At 49.4% G+C, this 23944-nt stretch overlaps 2 protein-coding genes across 4 annotated transcripts in view; both read right to left on the bottom strand.

Annotated features, from left to right (window-relative positions):
• Positions 1 to 41: 41 nt before the first annotated feature.
• On the bottom strand, positions 42 to 13745 carry RTRAF (RNA transcription, translation and transport factor). The gene is made up of 8 exons (XM_075104336.1): positions 13587 to 13745; positions 11746 to 11870; positions 9774 to 9873; positions 8486 to 8572; positions 7276 to 7364; positions 4460 to 4528; positions 1104 to 1152; positions 42 to 384 (listed from the first exon to the last, which is right to left on the bottom strand). The coding sequence occupies exons 1-8, from the start codon at positions 13645 to 13647 to the stop codon at positions 230 to 232; spliced, it is 735 nt and encodes a 244-aa protein (XP_074960437.1). The 5' UTR covers positions 13648 to 13745; the 3' UTR covers positions 42 to 229.
• A 4734-nt stretch (positions 13746 to 18479) lies between these two features.
• Positions 18480 to 23944, bottom strand: part of GNG2 (G protein subunit gamma 2) — a 28298-nt gene continuing 22833 nt past the window's right edge. For all 3 annotated transcript variants that reach the window (XM_075104337.1, XM_075104338.1, XM_075104339.1), the window contains 2 exons: positions 23130 to 23245; positions 18480 to 21161 (listed from right to left, as the gene is read on the bottom strand). In XM_075104337.1, the coding sequence (XP_074960438.1) occupies positions 21033 to 21161; positions 23130 to 23216 (216 nt within the window). In that variant the 5' untranslated portion in view covers positions 23217 to 23245 and the 3' untranslated portion in view covers positions 18480 to 21032. The remainder of the gene's footprint in view (positions 21162 to 23129; positions 23246 to 23944) is intronic.

Below are 23944 nucleotides of genomic sequence, written 5' to 3' on the forward strand. Positions count from 1 at the left end.
CCAAACACAATGAAAATGCTCATATCGCTAATCAGAACAACTTGTCTATTTTCCCCAGCTTTGTTTATTTAAAGAAAAATGATAATTCATTAGAAGTCAGAATTCAATTTCCTGTTTTCTTTTAAAACAGTAAAATAATACCATTTCAAACTGCATGCCAGAGTTGTACGGAGTTGTACATAGTTCCTAACTGTACTAAGTACACAAGAGACTAAAAGCTTCTCTCTGTTCATCTCCCGACTTTCCCCAGTCTGTGGTCCGTCTTGGGATCAGCAATAATCGCCTGCACTGCTACAATCGCTTCGTTAATTTTTGTTTGCAGCTCTCGGAGCTCCTCTATATGCAGCAGTCGGAGGATCTGGGCAGCTTCATTGAGAACAGCGTCTGGGTGAGATGCAGACAGAGAAGTCGTATCAGGGATTTTCATCTGACATAAAGGTCTTAAGAAAAGATTAATCTAAGTCAGTGCTCTGCACTTCACTCATGCTTGTGGTTTTCGTATTTGAAGTAGGGAACAACTTTCCCTGCTGCTAGAGAGGGACAGGATGCTCTGCAAAACCTCGCTCGGCTTCCTGCAGCCCTTGCCATAAATCCACAGCCAAGTCGGGTCAGTACGAAGCATTCCGAGTAATAGTTTAGGTGTACATGGGGCAAAAGTGAAGCCAGACTAGTGGAGGCCCAGGTCACCTGGCTATTGTTTACAAAATAATCTGTCGGGTCACACCAACTCGCACTGCCTCGGGTTCGATCTCAGGTAAATTACGCAGCTAACACACAGGGAAGCAGCACAGAGGTCCTCTGCTGGTAGAAGCAAGACTTACAAGCCGACAGTAACGATGCATTCCTTCCGCTTGCAAACGTGGCTGCCACTAAAATCTGTTATTTAAACAGTATTCTGAAACAACATATTCCACAGCTAAGATTTATGCTTGTTTTGGAACAGACAAAATGCTCAGGAGTGCTCGTAAATAACAAGCTGGCAGGGAGCAATTCTTTCCACTACAGGCTTTTTTACTGTACACATTATCTACATGTTTGGCAGTAATATGCTTTGTCAAAGGCAGATATCGCTATTTAAAAGTCACATTAAGACGACTGCTTACCTCCTGTGTCAAAACCAAGAATGTGCTTTTCTAAAGCAACAGGCAAACCCTTTAAAAAGAAAAAAACGTGTTTGAATATAATTAGAGATGTCATTTTGCATGTTTGGAAACTAAAATCGAGGACTGCAGCTCGTAACTCTGGAGGAGAGGTCACTTGAGTTTTGCTTATATAGACATGTGTGACAGTTTCAAAAAGTCATCACGCTTGATTACACGAGTGCCTTTGTGTCCTGAAACGTCAAACCCAGAGTATTAATAAAGAAGAAAAAATCTTCATGCTTAATAATCCCCCTAATTGTCAAGCGAACCCCATTGGATACACACTGCCCACATTCAATCCTTAAAAGGCTAACAACGGTACTGCGAGAGAACACCCAATCCAGCGGCATCGCTACCCAGGCAAACAAAAAAAGCACACACAAACCAGGCTTTCTTAGAAACTCTTGCCTTTAAAGAGCTGCCAGTTTTCAGAGCACTGGCCGATTTGAGAGAGAGTTGTAGAAGTTCTCTGTAACCAAGTGAATTGCTCAAGCACTGAGCTTGCAACCTCCACCAACATCCCCAGAAGCATCTTCCTCAATGTTAAGCTTAGGAATAAGGCTAAACGTTCCATTTTCTAAATGCTTGCTCTATTCAGACACTGCAAAGAAAAGTTTTATTAATGGTCGGTTATAAACATTGCTCTCTTCACTCTCTCCCCCGTCCAGCTGCGGAGGAGCGGTCAAGCGAAACAATCACTCGCAATGTTTCAACATGCACGTAGTATTAAACAATGCAAATCTTAGAATTTGCTTTTGCCACCTCATTTGCCTTGCACGACAAGGCCATTTGAGTTCGATACCATTAGTTTCTACAACGATGGGGCTGTAAGCCTTCTGAACACTAGGATTTCTTTTAAAAGCTTTTATATACACATAAGAAAATTCTGAGTTGATCAAAACAATACAAGCTAAATACAAAATGCTGACTGAAACCAACTCTAATACCCCGTTTTCAAAAAGTGGTTCTTCTCCACGGCCTTTACAGTAAAATGGATGTTCCACTGCAGTCTTAAAAATACATCTGCCTTGTTAAAATTTAAGCAGCTTGTTAAAAATGCCAATTCAAAGAGTTTCTAGCGATATCACATTTCATACATATACTTTTTAAGAAATCAGGTGCACAGCAGCTTCAAACAGGGAGAGAAGCAAAGAGCACATTTCAACCTGTAACTACACAGACTACTTCATTTCACAGCATCATTCCCAAAAAAAACTTGATTTAGAAGTGCTGCACCAAACTCTTGCAATGGGCCTGAGCACCGCAGGCGTCTCCCCTGTAACAAGAAGTGTCAACAGTAAAACTAGATTCCCTGGGAGGGGAAGGAAAAAAAAAAAAAAAAAAAAGAGTTTCCAGATATCAGAGTAAGGGGGAAATATACCCACTTCATTGTGCTTTCAAATATGCCCCAGGCATAGCCTTCAGGAGCATCTAAATTGATCCTGAAAGGCATTTGCTGTGTTTGATGCTCCCTAGGATATGTTCATCAGGCAAGGAAAGCCCAGGACAGCCTATGAGTCTGTCAGTATAAACCTGATTCCTGTCTAGACGTCAAGTACATTGAATTGCCAGGCATTCAAAATATAATCTAAGAAGTAAAAGTGTAATGTCTTATCTTAAAAACTGTACCTCAAAAACCCAACACGATAAATCTCGTATTATTTGGTACATTTAAACCACAAGCGCAGCTGTCTAAGCATCCTTGGCACAGTCCCCGTACACATCCTTCAGTCAGAGAACATTTCTGTATTTATTTCATCTTTTCCCCACTCTATCTTGATATTGCCAAGAACACAACTCATGATATTTTGTATATGAAGTCGTCTGCCATGCAGCAGTCGGACATCACAACCTGTTTCCAGGGTCAATATACAAAGTGTCACTGGCTAGTATTTTGGCCATTAACAAGCCAGCCAAAATCAGCAGCAGAGGCTTATTTTTATTCTCCTTCTATCCTGCAGCCCAGCTAACCCCTCTGCTTTTAAGATACTTTCTTCATTCATCTGGTGCATTATGAAGTTGGTGATTGCCGCTGGCACAGATAAAACTGTTTTCCTGCATCCAAACCCCTGCCTTTCCCCCACCCCACTTGAAATTCAGCATTCCTGATGAGAGCACACTCCCAGTCACATACATCACATTCAGTGACACAGTGACATTTCAGCCTCAGACCCAACCACACTTTGAGGACCCCTCAAATATGAAGAATTCTGTCATAAAAAAAAAAAATCACTGTTCTTCAGAGAAGCTAGCTCTTCCAAACACACAGAAAATCCCAATTTGATCCCCGCATGTCAGCTGTGCAGCTATGTAAACAACAACTAAAAGCAGCTTTTAACTAACATTAGTTACAGAACCTAAAATGAATATGGCAGTCTCAGCTGCTTTCATATTTTCCTGCTCTTTTAACAGTTTTATGGATATACAAGACCAAAGCTTTGATTTACTGTTCCAATGCTTCTGGCAGTTACCGCGGCGCAAGTCAGAGCACCTGCGATTGCCACTTAGCAAACACCATCAGCCATGTTATGACAATAAATAAAGCATGGACTGTTGTGAGCAGCTGCCAGAAAAGCTGAAGGGACTTGCACTCTCTGACCAAATCCAGTCACTTTAGCAGGAACGCTTCTAAACATACACCTGCAGGGCGAGAAAGGCTGCCTTCCCCAGCTGCGCCCAAGACCCAGGGCCAGCAGCTTCTGTGCCAAAGTGCTGGAGAGAAGAGCTGAAGAACTGGGATGTTTAAGAAATGACAATCTGAAAAACCACAGTCATCCCCTGGAACATCTTACAGACAGCTTGCGGTTAGAAAATAATTCTGCAAAATCTGAGGCTTAAGTGCAGACGTTTCCTTCATCATTTCTCTTTTTGGGGAAGGCTGGGGGGGAGGACTTGGATGTCCAACATCCCATTCCTTAAACACAGACCAGGTGTCTGTACGAAGCAAAACACTCCACACAAGGCATGTTTCAACCTGTTTACCCAGCCAACGCTGCTGATTCCAAGGAAAAGCCGGGTCCTACATTTCTTCTCAAACTGTAGGCCTGCTGCACTGACAGTAAGGGTAATCCTCCAGCAAACACACGGTCTATCAGACAGGTACATATATTTGTATTCAACCAAAAAGAGCGTTGTATACTCTCCATAATCCTCTGGGTCTTTTAGAATCAGGATGGCGAAGATAAAGCAAGTTTCCACCACCCTCCTAAGTGAACTATTTAGAGAACCAGTTTTCACTGAGATCGCAGACATTTATGCCTACACTTCTTTACTCGACGTGGAATAATTCACACGACTCATGCAGCGTATATACAAACCTCCTTGGACTGACTGGCCTTCGCGATGGCGTCCTGCGTCAAGCGCTCTTGAACCAAAATGCGAATTGCCTGGGAAAAACATTCAAAGGCAAGAGCAATCAATTTATGTCTTGATGCATTTCTCAGCAATTCCAAGGGAAAAGGAGCCAATGCCATAACATAGCATAACCTCAAACCCAGTTTTGTGAAAGACATTTTGGAAAACTCTTTCAGACCTTAAACCTTTTCAAATAGCACTAGTCTTTGCAAGCAGTGTCCTACACAGGAGTAGTCTCTTTGGCTGCAGGAAGGCAGCTTGATCAGAAGAGACAAGGACATAAAACACTTAATTCCAGCCAGAGACTGCAAAATACAAGGAACTGTTAAGAAAGCTTGCGATTTCCAGAACAGCCAATCGCGATCCCAAAGCAGCAGCACCATTTTTCCTTTTCCGAGCTTGCACCCCTTTAATGCTGCAGCAATACAGCTTCTTCAGGGAGGAGATCCTGCTAATGGCATCTTTTAGTAGGTGCTGAACTGTTTTCCACATGCAGAGAAGCCTGGAGCAAAGCTACCCACCCGGGTTTTAAAAGACAGAGTAGAAAGGAATTATTTTTAGACACAGGAACAAGAACAGCCTTGACTTTAACAATCCTGCTGCTCATCTGTTTTAACTGGCTCCAGTACATAGCATGAAATCGTATCAGAGTTATCAGTTACTGATACCTACAGCTGTAAATGCCTCTAAAAATAACTGAAGGAATACCATGCAGGCAGACTTCCACCAGAAGGAACTGGGTCTGTCAAACACATTCCTCAGACTTTCCCAGATGAGGAGCCAAATGTGACAGAAGCAGTCTTACCGCTTCATCTTTCTCCCCCAAGACTTCTCCCAGTTTTGTTCACGATTCAAGTTGAGATCATACTAGAAAGTTGCCACTGAATGCTTCTAGAGATCTTTCTTTTTATTGAGGCTACTTCCTTTAGCTAGAGTGATTTGGAATTTAACTTGAAATTCCAGCAGTGAAGCCAGACCTTGTGTAAGAGAATTCCAAGTGCCTTTTGCATTAGAAAAAGGACATCCGACTGTGTAACAGCGATGCTTTCTGATCAACTTGCCAGATTTAAATTAATAAAATGGGACTCCAAATATCTTTCTGCTTACTCTGGCCAAGGTCTGGCCAGACGTCTGTGGCATGCATGCACCCTGTGGCCTTCCCTAAGCATCCGTTCCTGAGCGTCCAAGCCTGAATAGGGATCAGAACTTCTCCGCATCCACACTGCAAACCTGCTTATCATTGCACAGAATTAAGAGTTTCACTGACACATTCTGCTACCATGAAACCCTGAAAACTAGCATTGCCGTTGTTCAGGTAACACGAATTGCCACTGCAGGTATCTGTTCTCACTGTAATTTAAAAGCAAAAAAAAATTCAGGCTGGTGGTTTTGTCCAACCACCTCTGAAAAAAAGTGAGACTAGGGAAGTGGAAATAGTGACAAAAACGTCAATACATTCATGCAGAAAACACATTCTGCAGTTTTCGGTTGTTTTTTTTTTAATTTTTAGTACCAAATTACATGACCCAACATAAGATTTGCTAGCCGAGACAATCCTATAAGACAACTTGAAGGAACTCAGCCTAATCAGGGCTGAGCTCAGGCTGCAGATCCTCAACATCACCATTCGCAGGGGCTCTTATCTCTTTACCCGATATCCCTTTTCGCTGCTTTTTGTGGGGTTTGGGGTTCATTTTCGGTAGGGGTTTGATATACAAGATCTCCACTGCTCATTAAAGACCAATTAAGGGTTCAAAGGCTATTTTGGGAAGGCAAAGAAGGATACCACACCGGAGAGAATGCGAAAGTGGCTGATGGGATGACTGCAAGCTGTTAAATCCTTAGGAGACAAGGCTAACATGATCATGCTGTGTAAGTATACCTGTTATACTTACACAAACTATATAAACTTTGGTACCCACAGCATTTAGTTTTTCCAAAATAAATGTAGCAAATATCACAGCTTCTGGACTGGATGGACATAACTGGGGGGTTTCAGTGAAATTAGTTTATTTTGGTGCCAAATAAAACTAAACTTATTTCCATACTATGCCATGATCAAGTGGGTCCTCAGGGTTGCTACAGTACCGGTAAATCCAGTACCTAAAGAATACAGTACAGGTTCAACCCAAGACTTATAGATAACTACAGAGTTCCACCGCTAAGTCACAATTTTCTCCAAGTCATAAAAAAAGGCTAGTTAAGTTTCTAAAGCATCTATTTACTGCATTTAGAAGCCATGATTAGTTGTCAAGACTAAATTAAACTGACTTGAGTAACGACAAGAAGTAAACAGTTCACAGGATCAAAAGTCAAGGAGGAGGTAGTTTTTAACTGTGGTTCCTCCCTAGGCTGTTGCTTTTAAAACATCCTGTGCATCACTTAGCCTCTATATTTTGCAAGTTTCTCTCCTAATTTCTAGCACTAGAATATAATCTTCTCCTTTGAGCGTGCTCCTCACTATTTCTGAGGTTCATTAAAACCACATAAAGCACTGCTTCACCTAACCTAGAGCACTTTGAATTCTGAACGATTCTCAGTGTTGGAATTTCAGGAACCCAGCTACAATTGAACTGGTTACCAAGGTAATTACCCTTGCATTAATTTCCATGATTTCTGTGTTCTTATCTGCTTTAGAAGGCACATACAGAATGAGTTTTACTTCCTGTTTGTGCCTAAAAAGTCATAGTTATCAGTACCTGTGTACCACAGGCTATTATACACATCAGCCACTGGGGAAAAGGAAGAAGAAAGGAGGTCTGAAAACTGTGAAACTCACCTTCAGCATCACCAAGTAATCATCGTGTCGCTGAATCTGGAGCAGATTAGCTAAAGCCATCACTCCAGCCTTGAAATCAGGATTATTCACTGTAAAAATAATCATTAAAAATCATCATCATTAAAAGTATATGCTAGTTTAACTGGCTGCAAGAGTCAGAATTGGCTTCCTGACTCCATGGTATTGGATTGCTCTCAAGGATGGGTACGGCCATGGATATGCAGCAGCGAGCAACCACTTAGTCTGGCTACAAAGCCCTCGAAGCGTGCACCAGGCTTCGTAACCAGGTCCCAGAACACCGTCCAGGCACAAAGAGCATTGTTTTCAGTGCCAAGCACATTGCACGCGTCCTACCACACAAGGAAACCAGCATTAAGTCTTTGAAAATGAAGCCAATTGCACAAAGGTATTCTGTTTTATAAATCCTATCACTGCAGAGCAGAACTGTGCTTGCTGGGTGAGGGCAGGACTGATTCCTAGCTGTGTTTTTGCAGAAGGAGCAATGGGAAAAGACTTGGAGGGATTTAGGGCTAATTTTAGTATTTTCCACCACTTCTATTTATTGTGAATGCATCTAGCGGTCAAAAATAATTAAAATAATTACAAGAGGTACAGCTGGGGAAGACCAAACCAACATGCAATACATAACAGTACTGAAGTAAACTGTCTGGCATCAGGTTTCCTTAGCTTTTTTTGGTCTTTGAGGATATATTAGAGTCTGTAGTCAAGAGGTACCTTACTTTTTCACCCAAACCCACAGCAAGTGCTCATGGCAAAGCTGTTAAGCTGCTTCCTCACTGCCTGCTAAGAGCCCTCCCAACTTATTCATATCTGATCAATCCTGTGGGCACCTCTTTCTGCTGGGAAAGATTCTCCTCTCTGCTCTTCCCCCTTTTCCCTACTAGGAAAAGCTCTGCATCAGTGCACATCCAGCTACTTGGGATTCACACGGAGCAGCTCCTCCTTCCTTTGGTAGGAATGCAGACAAGTGCAAACAACTCAGAGTAACTCTCAAAACACTGTTCACAGAGAGGCAGCTTGAGCCAGCAGTAAAAGAATATATGAACCCTGCATTTCTAAAGCTTTAAACGGGGCTTTAAAACGTTGTATGTATCGCAGTACTGTAACAGCTTCAATCTAAAGAACATCACACAGGCCATGAGCACATTCATGTACGATGCCCCCGTAGAGTAGGTTGCTGCACACTTACCATCCAAGTTAATCAGCGGTTCTGCGTTTTTTGCTGTATTGTCAGTATTTTTAGCACCATCAGGGGTAGAATCCTTGTACTTATCAGCTGTTCAATTACAAAGCAAACATGAACACCGTTAGAGCTAATGACAAAAATAACTAGTAAAAAGTTTAGTGCCAAGCTACAGCTTGCTATAGCTGTAATTTTGGGGCTGTGGTATTTGCCCAAGAGCCTTCTGGGCTTGTACACCGATGTTTTGGAGCTCCCTATTACAGTCCCCAAAGGCTGCCGTTCCAGTGAGCTACCCTAGCAGCTCCCACCTGCAGAGAGCATACATGCCATCCAGGAGCAGCATCAGAGCACACTCCACGCTTACGTAGGGCATTATGCTCTTGATTAAGGCTCTTCCTACAGTCTTCATCCCAGAAGGCTGAACAAGCTGCATCTCACAGTTCTACTACTATGAAAATCCACCAATTCAGCTAGCATTGGTCCTTTGCCTCAATCAGCGGCAGAGGTAGGGCTCGAGAACTACAGATTAAAGCTGGTTCTGATCGTAAGTAAAACATTTCCAGTGAAGGCTTTGCGGCAGCATTCATCTGCAACACACACAGAGAGATCTCAAGCCTTTTGAGGATGGAACCTCCTGGCTCCTCCATCTTCATGTACCCCTGAGTTACAGGCAGCTCACTTTCTCCAGCACGAGGGACTGAGAACCAGCTCTACAGCCTGCAAGTATTTATATCCCATCCTCATCTTGGGCAGAGCTCAGCCCTGAAGGAATTAAAGGTAATGGAAAACAGTACTTTATTGGCTATTATTACATTTGCCACCAGTAATTACATTTGTATCTGCACTCTCGCTTGAAGGAAATGAAACTGCTGCTGACTGTTGAGATTTAACTTTTTCATAACCTTGCCCTAGTTCCCAAGGGTTCAGGATCTACTCCCTGTGAAGCAAGGGTCTAGGAATAACTTATTCCAATAAGTGTCGTACTAAAGAAAGTGCACTTAATATACTTTAGAGTAAGTTCTCATAAAGGCAATCCCACAGGGAGGAGGGTATAAATATATACAATGGTGTTTTGCTATATCCAGAAATAAAGTAATAAATGCAAGTATGCTACTGGGCTGTCCCACGGGAGCTGAAGAGAAACAGTTCACATCTGAATACAGTGCAAAACCTGGCAGATTAAATGATATTTTTATTTTTTAAAGAAAATAACATATGCCTTTGTCATAAAAATTAAAAAGAAAAAAACCACAATTCTCTCCCATTTTGAAATATTAAATATATTCACCCATACCATTATCTCCATACTCGAGCCTAACCGCTAAGCCGAGAAGCCAGTCCACTGTTTCTTGTCGCTCTTGCATTTTGAAAGGACAGTTTACATCTTTCATATACTGCGGAGCAGAAAGAGGGAAAAAAACCATTATTGACCTGTATGAATTCACTATGAGTGCAGAACTCTTGCAAACAGCCACTTCCCCGTAGACCTTACAGTTATTAGAAGATACTTATTAACAAGAAGCATCACTGTGAAATGTCCTGCTGTGGCATCTGATCCATCTGAGACATTTCAGAGTGCTCCATCCACCACTAACTACAGTCTGCCATTTAGTAACGGCACCTGCTTTTTAACAAACATTATTCATGGTCAGGCTGCAATCAGAGAAACCAAAATACCCCTTTTCTTTGCTCTCTGTTTATTTTACACCGTAAGTGGAGGTGAGGGAAAGGGGTAGGACAGACAAAAAATTACAGCAAAGACTTCCCCTCTGAAGCAGGAATGATGCTACCTAAGGCTTTCCTAATACTGATATCAGAGGATTCTGAGGGGTAGCAGATGTAATTTTCCCTTTCTTAGGGACTGTGTACAAGAGAGAATGAAATGTGGCTGGGACACTGCCTCTGCTCTTCTGAAGCTAGAACACAGGATCAAGCAACTGCCTGAAAGGGGCTGGAGTGAGGTGGGGGTTGGTCTCTTCTCCCAAGTAACAGATAGGATGAGAGGAAACGGCCTCAAACTGCATCAGGGGAGGTTTAGATTGGATATTAGGAAAAATGTCTTCACTGACGGAGTGGTCAGGCACTGGCACAGGCTGCCCAGAGAGGTGGGGGAGTCACCGTCCCTGGGGGTGTTCAAAAAACATGTAGACGTGGCACTCGGGGCCATGGTTTAGGAGGCCTGGGGGTGTTGGGTTGGGGGTTGGACTTGATGATCCTAGAGGTCTTTTCCAACCTTAATGATTCTATGATTCTATAAACCCAACCTGCTGCCAGGACTCCCAAAACCCAGGACACAGTGACATTCTGCTGTGCCCCGTTGCTGGAGGGAGGGGAGAGGACTGCCACACAGCCTCTACTCTGGCAGCAGCAGCATGGAGGGAAAGGGCACCAGGGGCTGGAGAGCGCTCACAGGCAGGGCTCCCCTGGCAGGCAGGCAGAGAACGACAGTCTGGGCAAGCCAAGAGATACCACTGATACCACAACAGTTCCAGCTGCTGGTAACTCTAATACCACACACATTTATGTATGTGATATTAGAATGTTTTAGGCTCCCTACTGCAAAGCATGAGCACTGCAACTCCAATCCTCCAGGGCAGCAAGGAAGGCCAGCGGTTCCCAGAGGAAAAGAAAAACGCGAGATGAACGGGCACTGAGCATTACAGAGCAGCATTTTCAGCTCCTCGCAGGGCTCTTTGGAGAGAAAGGAAACGGGAACCAAGAGGGAAAGCTCAACAGCCCTGTGGTGACTCAAAATGCTCACAAGCACACAGGAGATCACTCACAAAACGATGGCTCCTTGCCATGCTTTGTGCTAGCAGCAGAAAAATGATCTATCTGAAACAACAGGAGGTGCAGAGATGAGCTGCAGTAGCTTTCTTCCACATGCTTGCAAAGCCTACGAGTGCATTAGCCTAATCCATTTCCTTTTGGTATATAAGAATCATTAATGCAGAAAAAGCTGTTTATTTGTAGTCAATTTTCCTTCTACTTTAAGAGCTGAATCAAATCAGGCAAGAAGCAGATTAGGGCAGATACCACCTATAGCAAAAACACAGCTGAGTGAAAATTGTGTACAAAAAGTTCTACCGTCTTAGTAACTCCTACAGTTTGGCTTCAACAATACATTTAAATTCCTAGAAATGTAAAAGTTCAGAGACAGGACAAATATTCAGAGTAATTTACCTTTAACAACTACAGCAGCTATTAACTGTCATTTACACAAGACATCTTTATAATTTAAAACTGTGTTTGAAACAACAAAATACCTTTTCAAACGATTTAGGCCAGTCATCACTGTGTATGTTTCTCAAATTCCCTCGGTCTTCGATCTTGTAGTGTCTGATTTTCTGGTCTTCAAGCCAGACAATAAAATTCCTGAATTCTGTTTCATCTGTTGGGAGAATTAAGCAAAGCAAGAATTAACCAGTATGTTAAAGGTAAAACCAAGCCCTTAAGCCTTGACCCAATTCATACAAACAAATACTGGTGATATCCCGAAGAAAATGAAACTTCCCCCTAAGCAACCCTTTGCACACCGGGCAAATGAACCCGCTTTTCAGGAAAAGACTGGTGTCCCTGAGCGCTTTCATATTTTACCATAAAGAAAGATACGTCGAACACTAAAATCATGTATTGCAGGGTAACCTCTGACCAAAACTCAACACTGGGCGTTTTTCATTTTCCAAGTCACTTCAAATCGGCTATGGTTGACTGACTGCACTAAAAGGCACCAGCCAACAGACTGTTTTTATTTGGCATATAGTTATAACCTATTAAGTGAAGACGGGAAGGTAAAACAATGATAAAGAAATTCAGTTCCTAACCCTGTTATCTAGACAAACACGTTACATGCAGCAGTAACCCCCTCCCCGGTCTCTTCCAAAGAGCAGCACATGCAACTCGTGACCATGCAAAGACATTTTCTTCCTCCACTGTTGACTCAACTTTTCTTGGTTGTTGACCCAACATCTCACTATTTGGGAGCTGGAATTCCATAATAAAAGACTGTGGTCCAAACAAAGATGGACGAAGCAATTAGCCTGCACCTGCGCTTCAGTGATGGAATTCACTTCTGGACACAGCAGAGCACAGCTCTGGGGTACCGCCAGCCCCTCAAACACCAGCTGCGGTATGTTGGCATTGGATGAGCCTTAATATCCTGAGCTAATGAATTTAATATCCTCCTGCATCTCAGAGTCAGGTAAGCACACCATTTTCCCCCTCAGGGACAAGAATGATACGTTTGCTTCTCAAAAGTATCTTCTAACTGATACAAGTGCCCTACTTCTATCGAATGCATTGTAAGAAACAGAGACATGGTTGCAACACAGGTGAAGGAAAGCTTTCAGTAAGACCTTTTAAAAGTTCTACATTGATGAAATGAACCTTAAAAAAAAAAATGAATGTTAACCAAAAGGAATTTAAGCCCCACTACAAAAGAAGATGCCAGTAGACATCGCTTGAAAGAGAAGCGAGTCTCCCAGAAGCACTGAAGGAAAGACAGCCTATTAAACAGATGCCCTGAAGCTTATAGTTGATGACACTAGATAAACACATTTGTTACAGGGCCCTTTCAAGCAAAAAGAAGTGCTGCAAAAAATCAAAGTATTGACATGTATTGGTGAAGTAGAAAACAGAGCCAACCATGTCACCAGACCACTCTTATTCACCACCCTGTCTCTGCCTTGCTTCGTGTACGGGACACGCCAGGCTACCGCGGCCACCAGCCCCGGGGCCACCGGGGCAGCCGAGGGCGCTCTGGGGCACTCCGTGTCTCCCGTGAGCCCAGACTCCTGCCGGGAGAAGGCCAGGAACAGCAGCGATCGCGCCTCTCCCTTCCCTCCGCTCCCAGACAACGCTCAAAGAGCCACCGCCGCCAAACCAACCCCGCACAGCCACCGCCACGCCGGAGGGCCCCGGTTTTCCCGGCGGGAACTGGGGATTTTCCCCCCTCAACACCGCGCTGCGGCTCAAGCGTCGGGCCCAGGGAACGGCCGGCAGCTCGGAGCCCCGCCGGCCTTCACCCTCCTCGCGCCCCCCGCCGGTGGCGTGAGGAGAGCGGCGGGTGGCGGTGGGGAGGTGGCGGAGCCCCGCCGCGGGCCCTCACCCCTGCAGTTGAAGCCGGCCGGGTTGTGGTAGTCGAGCGCCGTGAGCTTGCGGCGGAACATGGCGGCGGCGGCTCCGCTGAGCGCCGGGCCCAGCCGCTCGCCCCGCTCAGGCCGGGCCGGACGGGAAGGAACACCCCCCCGACCCGCTCTGTTCCCGCCCATTGGACAGCGCGCGTCGAGCGGCAGCCCTTACTACCAATCAGGGGGAGGAAGGGACTGCCGGGAAGGGAAGCGGCGCTAAGTCCAGCTTTATTGACACGGCGGCGGGCGGACTGAGGCGAAGGCGGGGCCTAGGGCGGGGCTTGGGGCTTGGGGCGGGGCTTGGGGCGGGGCCTGGGGCGTGAGGCGTGGGTGTGCAGGGCCGCGGTGGGGAGCTGTGGGGCGTACGGTGGCGGCACTGGGTCGTACTGGGGAGCTGTGGGGCGTGCGGTGGCGGCACTGGGTCGTACTGGGGAGCTGTGGGGCGTGCGGTGGCGGCACTGGGTCGTACTGGGGAGCTGTGGGGCGTACGGTGGCGGCACTGGGTCGTACTGGGGAGCTGTGGGGTGTGCGCTGGGCTGTACTGGGTTGTACTGGGGAGCTGTAGGGTGTGCGGTGGCAGCACTGGGTCGTACTGGGGAGCTGTGGGACGTGCGCTGGGCGGTACTGGGTCGTACTGGGGAGCTGTGGGGTGTGCGCTGGGCTGTACTGGGTCGTACTGGGGAGCTGTGGGGTGTGCGCTGGGCTGTACTGGGTCGTACTGGGGAGCTGTGGGGTGTGCGCTGGGCGGTACTGGGTCGTACTGGGAAGCTGTGGGGTGTGCACTGGGCTGTACTGGGTCGTACTGGGGAGCTGTGAGGTGTGCGCTGGGCTGTACTGGGTCGTACTGGGGAGCTGTGGGGCGTGCGCTGGGCGGTACTGGGTCGTACTGGGGAGCTGTGAGGTGTGCGCTGGGCTGTACTGGGCTGTACTGGGGAGCTGTTGGGGTGTGCGCTGGGCGGTACTGGGCTGTACTGGGGAGCTGTGGGGTGTGCGGTGGCGGCACTGGGTCGTACTGGGAAGCTATGAGGTGTGCGCTGGGCTGTACTGGGTCATACTGGGGAGCTGTGGGGTGTGCGCTGGGCGGTACTGGGTTGCACTGGGGAGCTGTGGGGTGTGTGCTGGGCTGTACTTGGAAGCACTGGGCTGTACTGCAAAGGACTGGGCTATACTGGGGAGCACTGGGCAGCACTGGGCTCTACTAGGCAGCACTGGGCTCTACTGGACAGGACTTGGGAGTGGTGGACTGTACTGGGCAGCACTGGGCTCTGCTGGGCTGTACTGGGGAGCACTGGGCTGTACTGGGAAGCACTGGGCAGCGCTGGCTTGTACTGCGGAGCACTGTGCTGCACAGAGCAGCACTGGGCTGTACTGGGGAGCACTGAGGCAGCCCCACAGCACTGCTCTGAGCTGCATGTGGGGCTGGGGGACGCAGGCACCCCCGTGACCCTCAGCCACCCCATATCTGCCCCACAGCCACCCTGGCACCGCCTGAGGGGCAGAAGGGCCTTGGGGGTCTCAGCCCTGTGCCCCCCTCCCTGGGGCAGGATGGGCACCCCCAGCTCCTGGGCATACTCTGGTGGCCCTTGGGTCTGGCTCTGGGCCCCACCGTGCCCCCCTCAAGCAGCGCCATGGGGCCTGCTGCCCCCGAGGACATTTCCCAGGGCCGTGGGGAACATGGGGTCACAGCCTCCTGAGCAAGGGTGGGCTTTGCTCTCGGCTTCAGGGCGGGTGGTGATTCCACCCCTATTCACTCTATTTTTACCACCGAGCTCACACCACTGCAGCGTGGCGGTGCAGATGCCAAGAAGTCCGTCACGAAATTAGGACCTCACGATTTAGGACAAGAGGAAACAGCCTCAAGCTGCATCAGGAGAGGCTTAGATTGGGTATTAGGAAAAACATCTTCACTGACAGAGCGGTCAGGCCCTGGCACAGGCTGCCCAGAGAGGTGGGGGAGTCACCGTCCCTGGGGGGGTTCAAAAACCATGTAGACATGGCACTTGGGGCCATGGTTTAGGAGACCTGGGGGTGTTGGGTTGGTGGATGGACTTGATGATCCTAGAGGTCTTTTCCAACCTTAATGATTCTGTGATTTCCTTTATGAAAAACTGACCTTCTTGGAGGGAAAAAAACCCTCAACCCACCAGAGAAGGGGCATTTGTTTTCCCTTCTCGATGCATGTGTGACATTTGCTCTGCAGAATTCAGAAACCTGGGTTTTTTACAGTCTTCAAGCCATCCTGATTTCGTACAGATCTGCCCCAGCCCAGAGCTGTCATCCTCCATCATTCTCTTGGGAAGCAGCGAAGGGGGTTTCTGGGCAGGGCCGGACATGGGACGTGGCCGCCTGCCGAGCCTGAGCCCCCTCTCCTTTCCGTGCCACGTGCAGCTTGCAGTTAAACCGTTTTCCATGTGAATGCTGCTTCTGCCATTCGTCATCTTACTCCCAGCTATATTTGGGTCATCTCCAGGGGATTTAAGTGGTTTCTGGGCAGGAAAAATTTCTGCTCTGGTGGCATCTTGCACAGTGCCAGCAACAGGTGAAGGATGCCTGGTTAAGGAGGTTTTTTTGGGGTGGTTTTGCCTGGAGAAGGCAATGAGCCCGGGTTGGGAGCAAGACCACCCCCGTTCCCCCCCACCCCTCCCTGGCTCGGGTGACACTTTGCAGACGTGGTGCTGACAGCGCGATGAGCCGATGCAATATTCATCCTGACATTTCTCTCCGCGCCAGCCCTTCCCAAGCGCTCCAGCTGGCAGCCGGCGCAGCCGCCGACTGCGGCGCCGCGATGGCAGGGTGGCACGGGGCTGAGCCAAACCCCGCCACGGCCACCCCGAGCCCCAGGAAGGAATGGGTTGGGGGGGTGGTTTTGGCTCCCTTCTGCTTTAGGACCATTCCTCTCCCATTCACTGTATCTCCTCCAGCTCATTCTTGGAGTGGTTTAACGGAGGGCAGGGGCTCCGGGCGCTGCCTGCAGCAGGCAGAGAGCCAGCTCTGCCTCCTTCGGCTTTTGCAGCCGGAGCCCACGAGCGCTTCAGCATGTCGCCGACACATGCAGGAGCCGTGACACGCAAGTGAGCAGTAAAGACACCAAAGGCTCCAGCACGATTAAAAGGAGCTTGGGACCATCCCCAAGGTGTGTGGCCATCTGAGGGCACCTGTCCTCGGCCATGCAAGTGTCACACGTCGTCCACCCCAGCAAGGGTGACCAACAATGGAGGTAGTGAAACCTCTGCTGGGTGTGGGGGGACAAATACACAGCACAGTCCTGTGCCAGCAGCAGGATGGGGCTCTCCACCCTTCCTCTGCCTCTCCTGCCATCGTCACCCTCAGGACTGCCCTTGCCTTTCGCACTTCTTCCTGTTTTGCCCTGGGTTTGGGGATCTTCCCCTTCCCTGGCAGGTCTGACCCCTCCTGCAGCAACACACTGTGAGTCCAGCAGGGCAAGGCCACCCCCACGACGGGGGGTGGAAGGAGGGGTTGTGCTTCTCTTCCCACTGCATGCTGGAAATCTAACGGGCTTGAATCTAATGCGTGCAATTAGTGCAAATGGGCTTATTCTCATCAGCAAGCCGTACGGGGCCGGTGTCAGGGTGTGTGGGGCAGGCAGCAGCGTGGTGTGCAGGGAGCAACATCTCACCTACGCTTTCCCCAGGCGCTCCACAGCTCCTCCGGCTTCGCAGATGCTGCCAGCACGGTGGTGCTGCCGCTCAGGAGCTGAAGCCTGGGGAAGTGAGGATGAAACAGAGCAAGCCTTGGAGAGCCACCAAGGTACGGCAACAGCTGAGCATCGCCTGCCTTGGCATATCGAGCAGGCAAGGCATCGCGGGAGCGACAGTTGGCTTGCTCCTTTGCAGTGACACCAATGCTTTCTCTTTTCATCTGGCCTGGTGGACACAGCAAGTGATGGGGAGCTGAGAGTTGAGCCCACCAGAGCTGAAAAGTCTCCCCGGGGTGGGTAACGTTTGCCACTCACTGAGATGCTTTTAACATGCTGAAGGCTGAAATACGTATGTGGTGTCTGCGCTGGGCTCAGCAGAGATGGGTTTCATTGCAAAACCCACGCTGGTGTCTTGCTTCAGGGCCCAGGGATGATCTGAGCAGAGTTTGAGACTTCACAGCCTCAAACTGCAGCTGTCCACTTAGCTGGGAAGTCATTCATCTACAAGGGGCCTACAAAACCAGAGAGAAAATTCAGGGCATGGTAAATTTGGAAGGAGCAGGGCGTCTTTCTAAGCACCGGCGAAGGGAGGTGGGTGTGAGGGGTGGATGCGTGGGGATGCTTTGCTTTGCTGCAGCCCGGGTGCAAGCTGGGCTTGCAGGAGAGCGTCCTGCTCTCCTTCACCCCTTCCCCAGCCTCCCACCGGAGCAAGGACGGGGCTCAGCCCCTCGGAGCCTCCCCAAAAGAGCCCCGAATGAGGCCATTCTGCTCTGGGCTACGGGCTGGACCACAGCGGGACAGATCCTGTGCTGGGCATGCTGGAGATGGCTCTGGGGAGAGTGTACTCACTGCCAGGGATGGGAGGAGAAGAAAAGCATGGGAGAAGGGATGGACATCAAAACCAGAGCTTTCAGGTGTCTCTCAATTTCTGAGTGATGGTGATTTTGATCAAGGAGCAATGTCCTACCCTGAACAAGCCTGATACCCACCCTGGCATTGGCTCATCCTGCAGGAACAAAAAGCTGCGGCTCAGTGGGGGCTGAAGCCCTGAGAAGCTTCACTTTCCCTGACTGATGGGCATGAAAGCTCCTTCCAAACCCGACGTCCTGGCGGGGAGACCCCCTGATCCCACCAGGAACAGGACTCAGCCATGACCAGGGTGGGAAACCTCCCCCCATCAGGAGCAAGCAAGCACAGAGCATTGTCTCCAAAGGCTTGAAACAAATCCAAAATTTTATTTCCAATGAGTACACAGACCACGTGGGATGGGGATGTGCTACATCACAACGCCGACCTCCCCGCACTGGCTTTCGGTTATAACCGCCCCCTCCCCAAAAACCCTGGCAGCGGCAGGCTGGCACTGGAGAGACGGCCTCGCCCCCGCCACCAGCAACCTTGGCAGAATAAAAAAAAAAGTCCTCTTCCAGTACTCCAGATATTTTTCTTTAAAAGCCTCGGGGTAGAGTTGAATGTCATTTGATACCACGCTGGAAATACAGCATCGGGATGGAGAGACGATTGGTATTTTTGTTGCGAGGGGGGTGAAACGATCTTGGCAGGCAATTTCTACTTGGCTAACAAAGGCGTATCTGTGTAAATATAAATACTGGGGTGAAATACCTGGCAGCACACCAAGTCAGCACCACTACCAACATAAAATAAAGACCAGCAATGTAAAACACCTTCAATGAGTAGTTTAGGCTAATTCAGAATTCCCACCCACCCCCCACTCTTCATGCAGCTTTATTTCTTTATTAATTTATTAAGAATTTGCATTGTAAAATACGCAAGTTGTTAAAAAAATTATTACAAACCACTTCACGACAGCATTTGAGAAGGGTTGGGGCACAAACCCCGGGTCAGACCAGCTGCGCTTCACTCTGTGACGGTAAATCAGTGGTAATAAGAAAAGACAAACCCGGGATGGGGTATTTACACGTCTGCCTTGTAACACCAAGAGTGAAACCAGCTGCAGAGCAAATGACTTCATGTGTCCTTCATCCTAAAGCTACGTGAGCTGCGGTAAAAAGACCAAAACTGGGAGGTTAGGGGGGCCCGAAAGCCACCGCGGGAGGGCTGGGACCATCTAGGTTACTCGTATCGTATAAACGTTCCCAGATGCCAAAAGTTTTGAGTCCAGTGTAGTAACAATTGGTCTTCTCTGTAGAAGACTAGAAAAAGAGTATGAAAAGGTAGAAAAACCAAAATGCACTTGTTACGGGCTAGAAAGATTCGCCGAAAAGTACCTAAAGACTATTGCCCTCTTGAATCCACAGGGATTTTTAAGCTGATACCTGATTCAGAACTACGGTTTAGCGGGGTCACTGCAGACCCCCAAGCCCCTATGTGACACCCACTTCATTTTGTACACAATCCCCAACTTATGATTCCCAAAGTTTCCCAGGAGTGTAGATGAGCAGGGAAAGCTGGGAGGTGTTTAGCAGCGGAAAGGAGAGGCCAGCCATATCCGCAAAAGTATTCACCCGAGGCAGAGCCAAAAAAAGTGGCGGGTGTCCCCCAAAACGCTGATGGCAAATGAACCGGACCTGGGATTAACTCCCCAGCCTGACACAGAGCTCAGGCTGCGTGTAAACAAGGATTCAGGCACCTCCATGAAGGGGTGGCCCCCACGGCTTCCCCCACAGCTCCCCAGGCTGCTCCCCTGCCCAACGCGGCGGGGCGGAACAGGAGAGCCAGTGAGTGCGGGAAGGGGCAGAAGCATCCCACCGCAGGGCAGCATCCCGCCACGGGGCAGCATCCCGGCCCAGCCCCAAGGGAGGAGATGCTGCCAGGAAGCCGAAAGAGCAGGACACGGACCAAGCGAGGAGGGCAGAGGCACAGAGGTGTAGGAGAAGAGGAAAGACCCAGAAAGAAGTGGTCGACTTTGATTTTCAGATTTCTAGCTACCCCATGACGCCCAGGGTGGGGGCCACCCCGAGCCCCCATGCCCGGAGGCTGGAACCTACCCTAACACAGGAGGTATTTCAGGCATGTCTAAGGCATCGCACGAGTTGTCTTTGCTTTCAGATTCGCCTCAGTTTCTTCCCTACAGCTTCTCCCACCAGCACGTGGTGTCAAATGATAGAAAAGAAAAGTCTGGAGCAGATGAACAGAAATAAACTCTCATGCATTACCACCGAACGTCGTCACAGGAGTATGAAGCACCAACCACGACACATGATTCACTTTTACTTGCAGAGCCGAAGCTAACCATATACAAAATGTTAGCAAGTGGGGTTCACTAGAAACACGGAGCTGCCGGCCGCTCAACCCCTCTGCTACACTACTGCCAGAAATTAAAAAGCACAAGACCAAACATTTGAGTAACATCATAGTCATCTAACCTGCCTCTATATATCTGACAACTTAAATATAAAATAATATTTTGTAAAGAAATCATCAATATCATTCCAAGAAGGTTATACACATCCTTAGCAGTTACTTCGCTCAGCACAGCACTGGTGCTTTAAATATGGAACAATCAAACAATTTTGTGAGCAGAAAAGTGACACAAATTTATTCTTTACATATTTTTTTTTCTTTCTAGGCAACTCTACAGACTTCAGATCTTTTGCCTCGCAATGCAGATCATCTTATTCCCCCAAAGGTGGCCAGGTTCTTTAAACATGCACATCTCTGTTGCTTCCAGGTCACGTATTTTACTTATTTTTGTTTAAATTCTGTGGACTAGCAGGTCGTCCCCGTTCCTAAAAACTCTACATCAGTGTTCAGGGTGGCCTGAGTGCCGGTCAGGCTCCTCAAGGGTTTACAGGATCACGCAGAAGAACTTCTTCTCTCTAAAGGGGTTTTCTGAGGCCGGGACGGGGGTCAATAGAGGGTCCTCCTTGGCGTGGGCTTCGCAGTATGCCATCAGGTCTGCTGCTGCTTTTGACACCTGGAATAGAAGGAGTCCCATGTTAGGGACAGGCTGCTCTGGGGACATTCCACCCCAAGAGATCCCACCGGTGGGGCTGGGTGGCAGCATCCCCAACCCAGGGCATGCAGCATCATACCCTGCGCAAAGATGTGACCAGTGAATATGAGAATCATAGAATCACAGAATCATAAAGGTTGGAAAAGACCTCTAGGATCATCAAGTCCATCCACCAACCCAACACCCCCAGGCCTCCTAAACCATGGCCCCAAGTGCCACGTCTACGTATTTTTGAACCCCCCCAGGGATGGTGACTCCCCCACCTCTCTGGGCAGCCTGTGCCAGTGCCTGACCACTCCCTCAGGAAAGACATTGATCCTAATATCCATCTAAACCTCCCCTGATGCAGCTTGAGGCCATTTCCTCTCGTCCTGTCACTGGTGACTTGGGAGCAGAGACCAGCCCCCCCCTCACTCCAGCCCCTCTCAGGCAGCTGCAGAGAGCGAGAAGGGCTCCCCTCAGCCCCCTCTTCTCCAGGCTAAACCCCCCCAGCCCCCTCAGCCGCCCCCCAGCACACTTGTGCTCCAGACCCTGCCCCAGCCCCGCTGCCCTTCTCTGGACACGCTCCGGCCCCTCAAGGCCCTTCTTGTCCCGAGGGGCCCAAACCTGAGCCCAGCATTCGAGGTGGGGCCTCCCCAGGGCCGAGCACAGGGGCCCCATCCCTGCCCGGCTCCTGCTGGCCACACCAGTGCTGACACAAGCCCGGGGGCTGGTGGCCTCCTTGGCCACCCGGGCACTGCTGGCTCATGCCCAGCCGGCTGTCAGCCAGCACCCCCAGGGCCTTCTCCGCCGGGCACTTCCCAGCCCCTCTGCCCCAGGCCTGCAGCGCTGCCTGGGGTTGGTGTGACCCAAGGGCAGGACCCGGCCCTTGGCCTTGTTAAACCTCACACACTTGGCCTCAGCCCATGGATCCAGCCTGTCCCGGTCCCTCTGCAGAGCCTTCCTGCCCTCGAGCAGATCGACACTCCTGCCCAATTTGGTGTCATCTGCAAACTTACTGAATCGACAGCAAGTCCACGGTGGGGCTCCGTTTTCATCTCTGGGCTCTAAGCTCGCCTGTCACACATGTACCCATGAGCATCCTTCACATCCTTAACCCATTCACATCCTTCACCCGACTTGATCACAGTGAGGACAGACTTCAGCAGGTGCTGCATCCCCGCTGTCTCTCCCCTGCCATCCCTCAGCGGGGTCATCCACAGCTGCTACAGCAACATTTTCTGCCTGTAGCCACTCACTTGGCTATTTATTCTGGACACGGTGGCAGCTCCCAAGCCACTGGAGCTCATCCTGGCTCCGAGAGGCAAGGTTTTTCTTGCAAGCACCCAGACATGGCAGCAGCCAGCAACCGGCCCCGGAGCACCTCTCTCCCTGAGACTGACTGTCGTCCAAAACAACCTCAGTGGAGAAGACACATCTCCTGGGACCTCAGGCTTGAAGCTGATGAGCTTTCAGATGCCCAGAAACAACAATTCCACCAGGTTAGAGCAGAAGCAGTCAGAGCAGAGGATATGCCTCCCAGAAAGGACTGGGCTTTCCATAGGAAAGAGGCTTCAGAACAACGTTGCTTTCAGAGTTTCCCCACAAACCTCGAGGCTGAGCACCGAGCACTGCCCAAAGGACAGTTTTAACAGCAACTGTGACAAACAGCATGAATTTAACATGTTCCCGAGAAGGGCGAGATGCCTTGGGGAGAGCCACTCCTTCCCATCCACTCCAGGTGATGCTTCCAGCTGCCTTCAACAGATGAGCATCTCCTGCTTCCTTCAGCCGTGGCCATTGGGATCACTGAGACAAGCATCCTCCATAAACATTGCCCCGCTGCTGCATCCCGGCTCCCACAACGCGTTTCTGGCAGCCACTTTTCAGCAGCTGGCACCACTTCGCAGCATCCCTCTGAGCCAACAGCCAACCCCCAAGCCACGCTACCTTTATCCTGTCGATGTTGGCCTCCATCTTCAGCTGCTCCACCAGCTTGCGGGCTTGCGCTATGCTAGCAGTGTTGTTGCTAGCCATGGGCAGGCCAGGCGTGCTCTCTGGATGGGCTGCAGGCACAAACACACGTGGGTGAACTCTTGGGCTGGGCAGAGCTGCTCCCAGCCCTGAAAACCCCAAAACGATGGGCTGGGGTTGCATGTGTGAAGCTGTTAGAGCTGAGCTGTAGGAATGAGGGCGTGAAGATGGGACATGCAGACCTGTGCATTTCAGCCGGGGTTTAATCCTATGTTTATACAAAGGCAGTGAGCCGCCAGCCTTTGTGGGGATACGGATAGTGACACACTGACAGCAGTACCCTCCTGTGCCCTTCCTATAGTACCCAGAGCAGGGGGTGCCCTATAAGCCATGCTTAGGGGGCACCAGGACCTTCTAGAGCATAGTCTGCAGCAGCAGGACCCCAGCTAAGCTGTACTTTAGCTTTTGCTGTTATATGAAAGGCTGTGGTGGCAACAAGGCAAAAGGAAATCAGAGAACAGGCTTCCCCCGAGGCAGGCCTGCGCTGCCCAGAGCTGCCGTGCCAGGCTCGTTCCCCTGCCCGGAGCCAGGCACATCATCCAGCCCTGTGCTGGTGCCCAGCGTCCGGTGTCCCTTGGCCTCCCTTGCTTTGTCCCTGCTGCCAGCTCGAACATTGAGATGCTAAACAGGATGCTGGAGTTTCCTGTTTCTCGATATTTCTACCCCAAGCAGGCGGGGGACACTCATTAAGTCCACACCATCTCGATCACGGATGTTTTTCCGTTGCCTTA

The sequence above is a fragment of the Phalacrocorax aristotelis genome, chromosome 9 (genome assembly GCF_949628215.1).
Source record: "Phalacrocorax aristotelis chromosome 9, bGulAri2.1, whole genome shotgun sequence".
In the NCBI taxonomy this organism is placed as follows: Eukaryota; Metazoa; Chordata; class Aves; order Suliformes; family Phalacrocoracidae; genus Phalacrocorax; species Phalacrocorax aristotelis.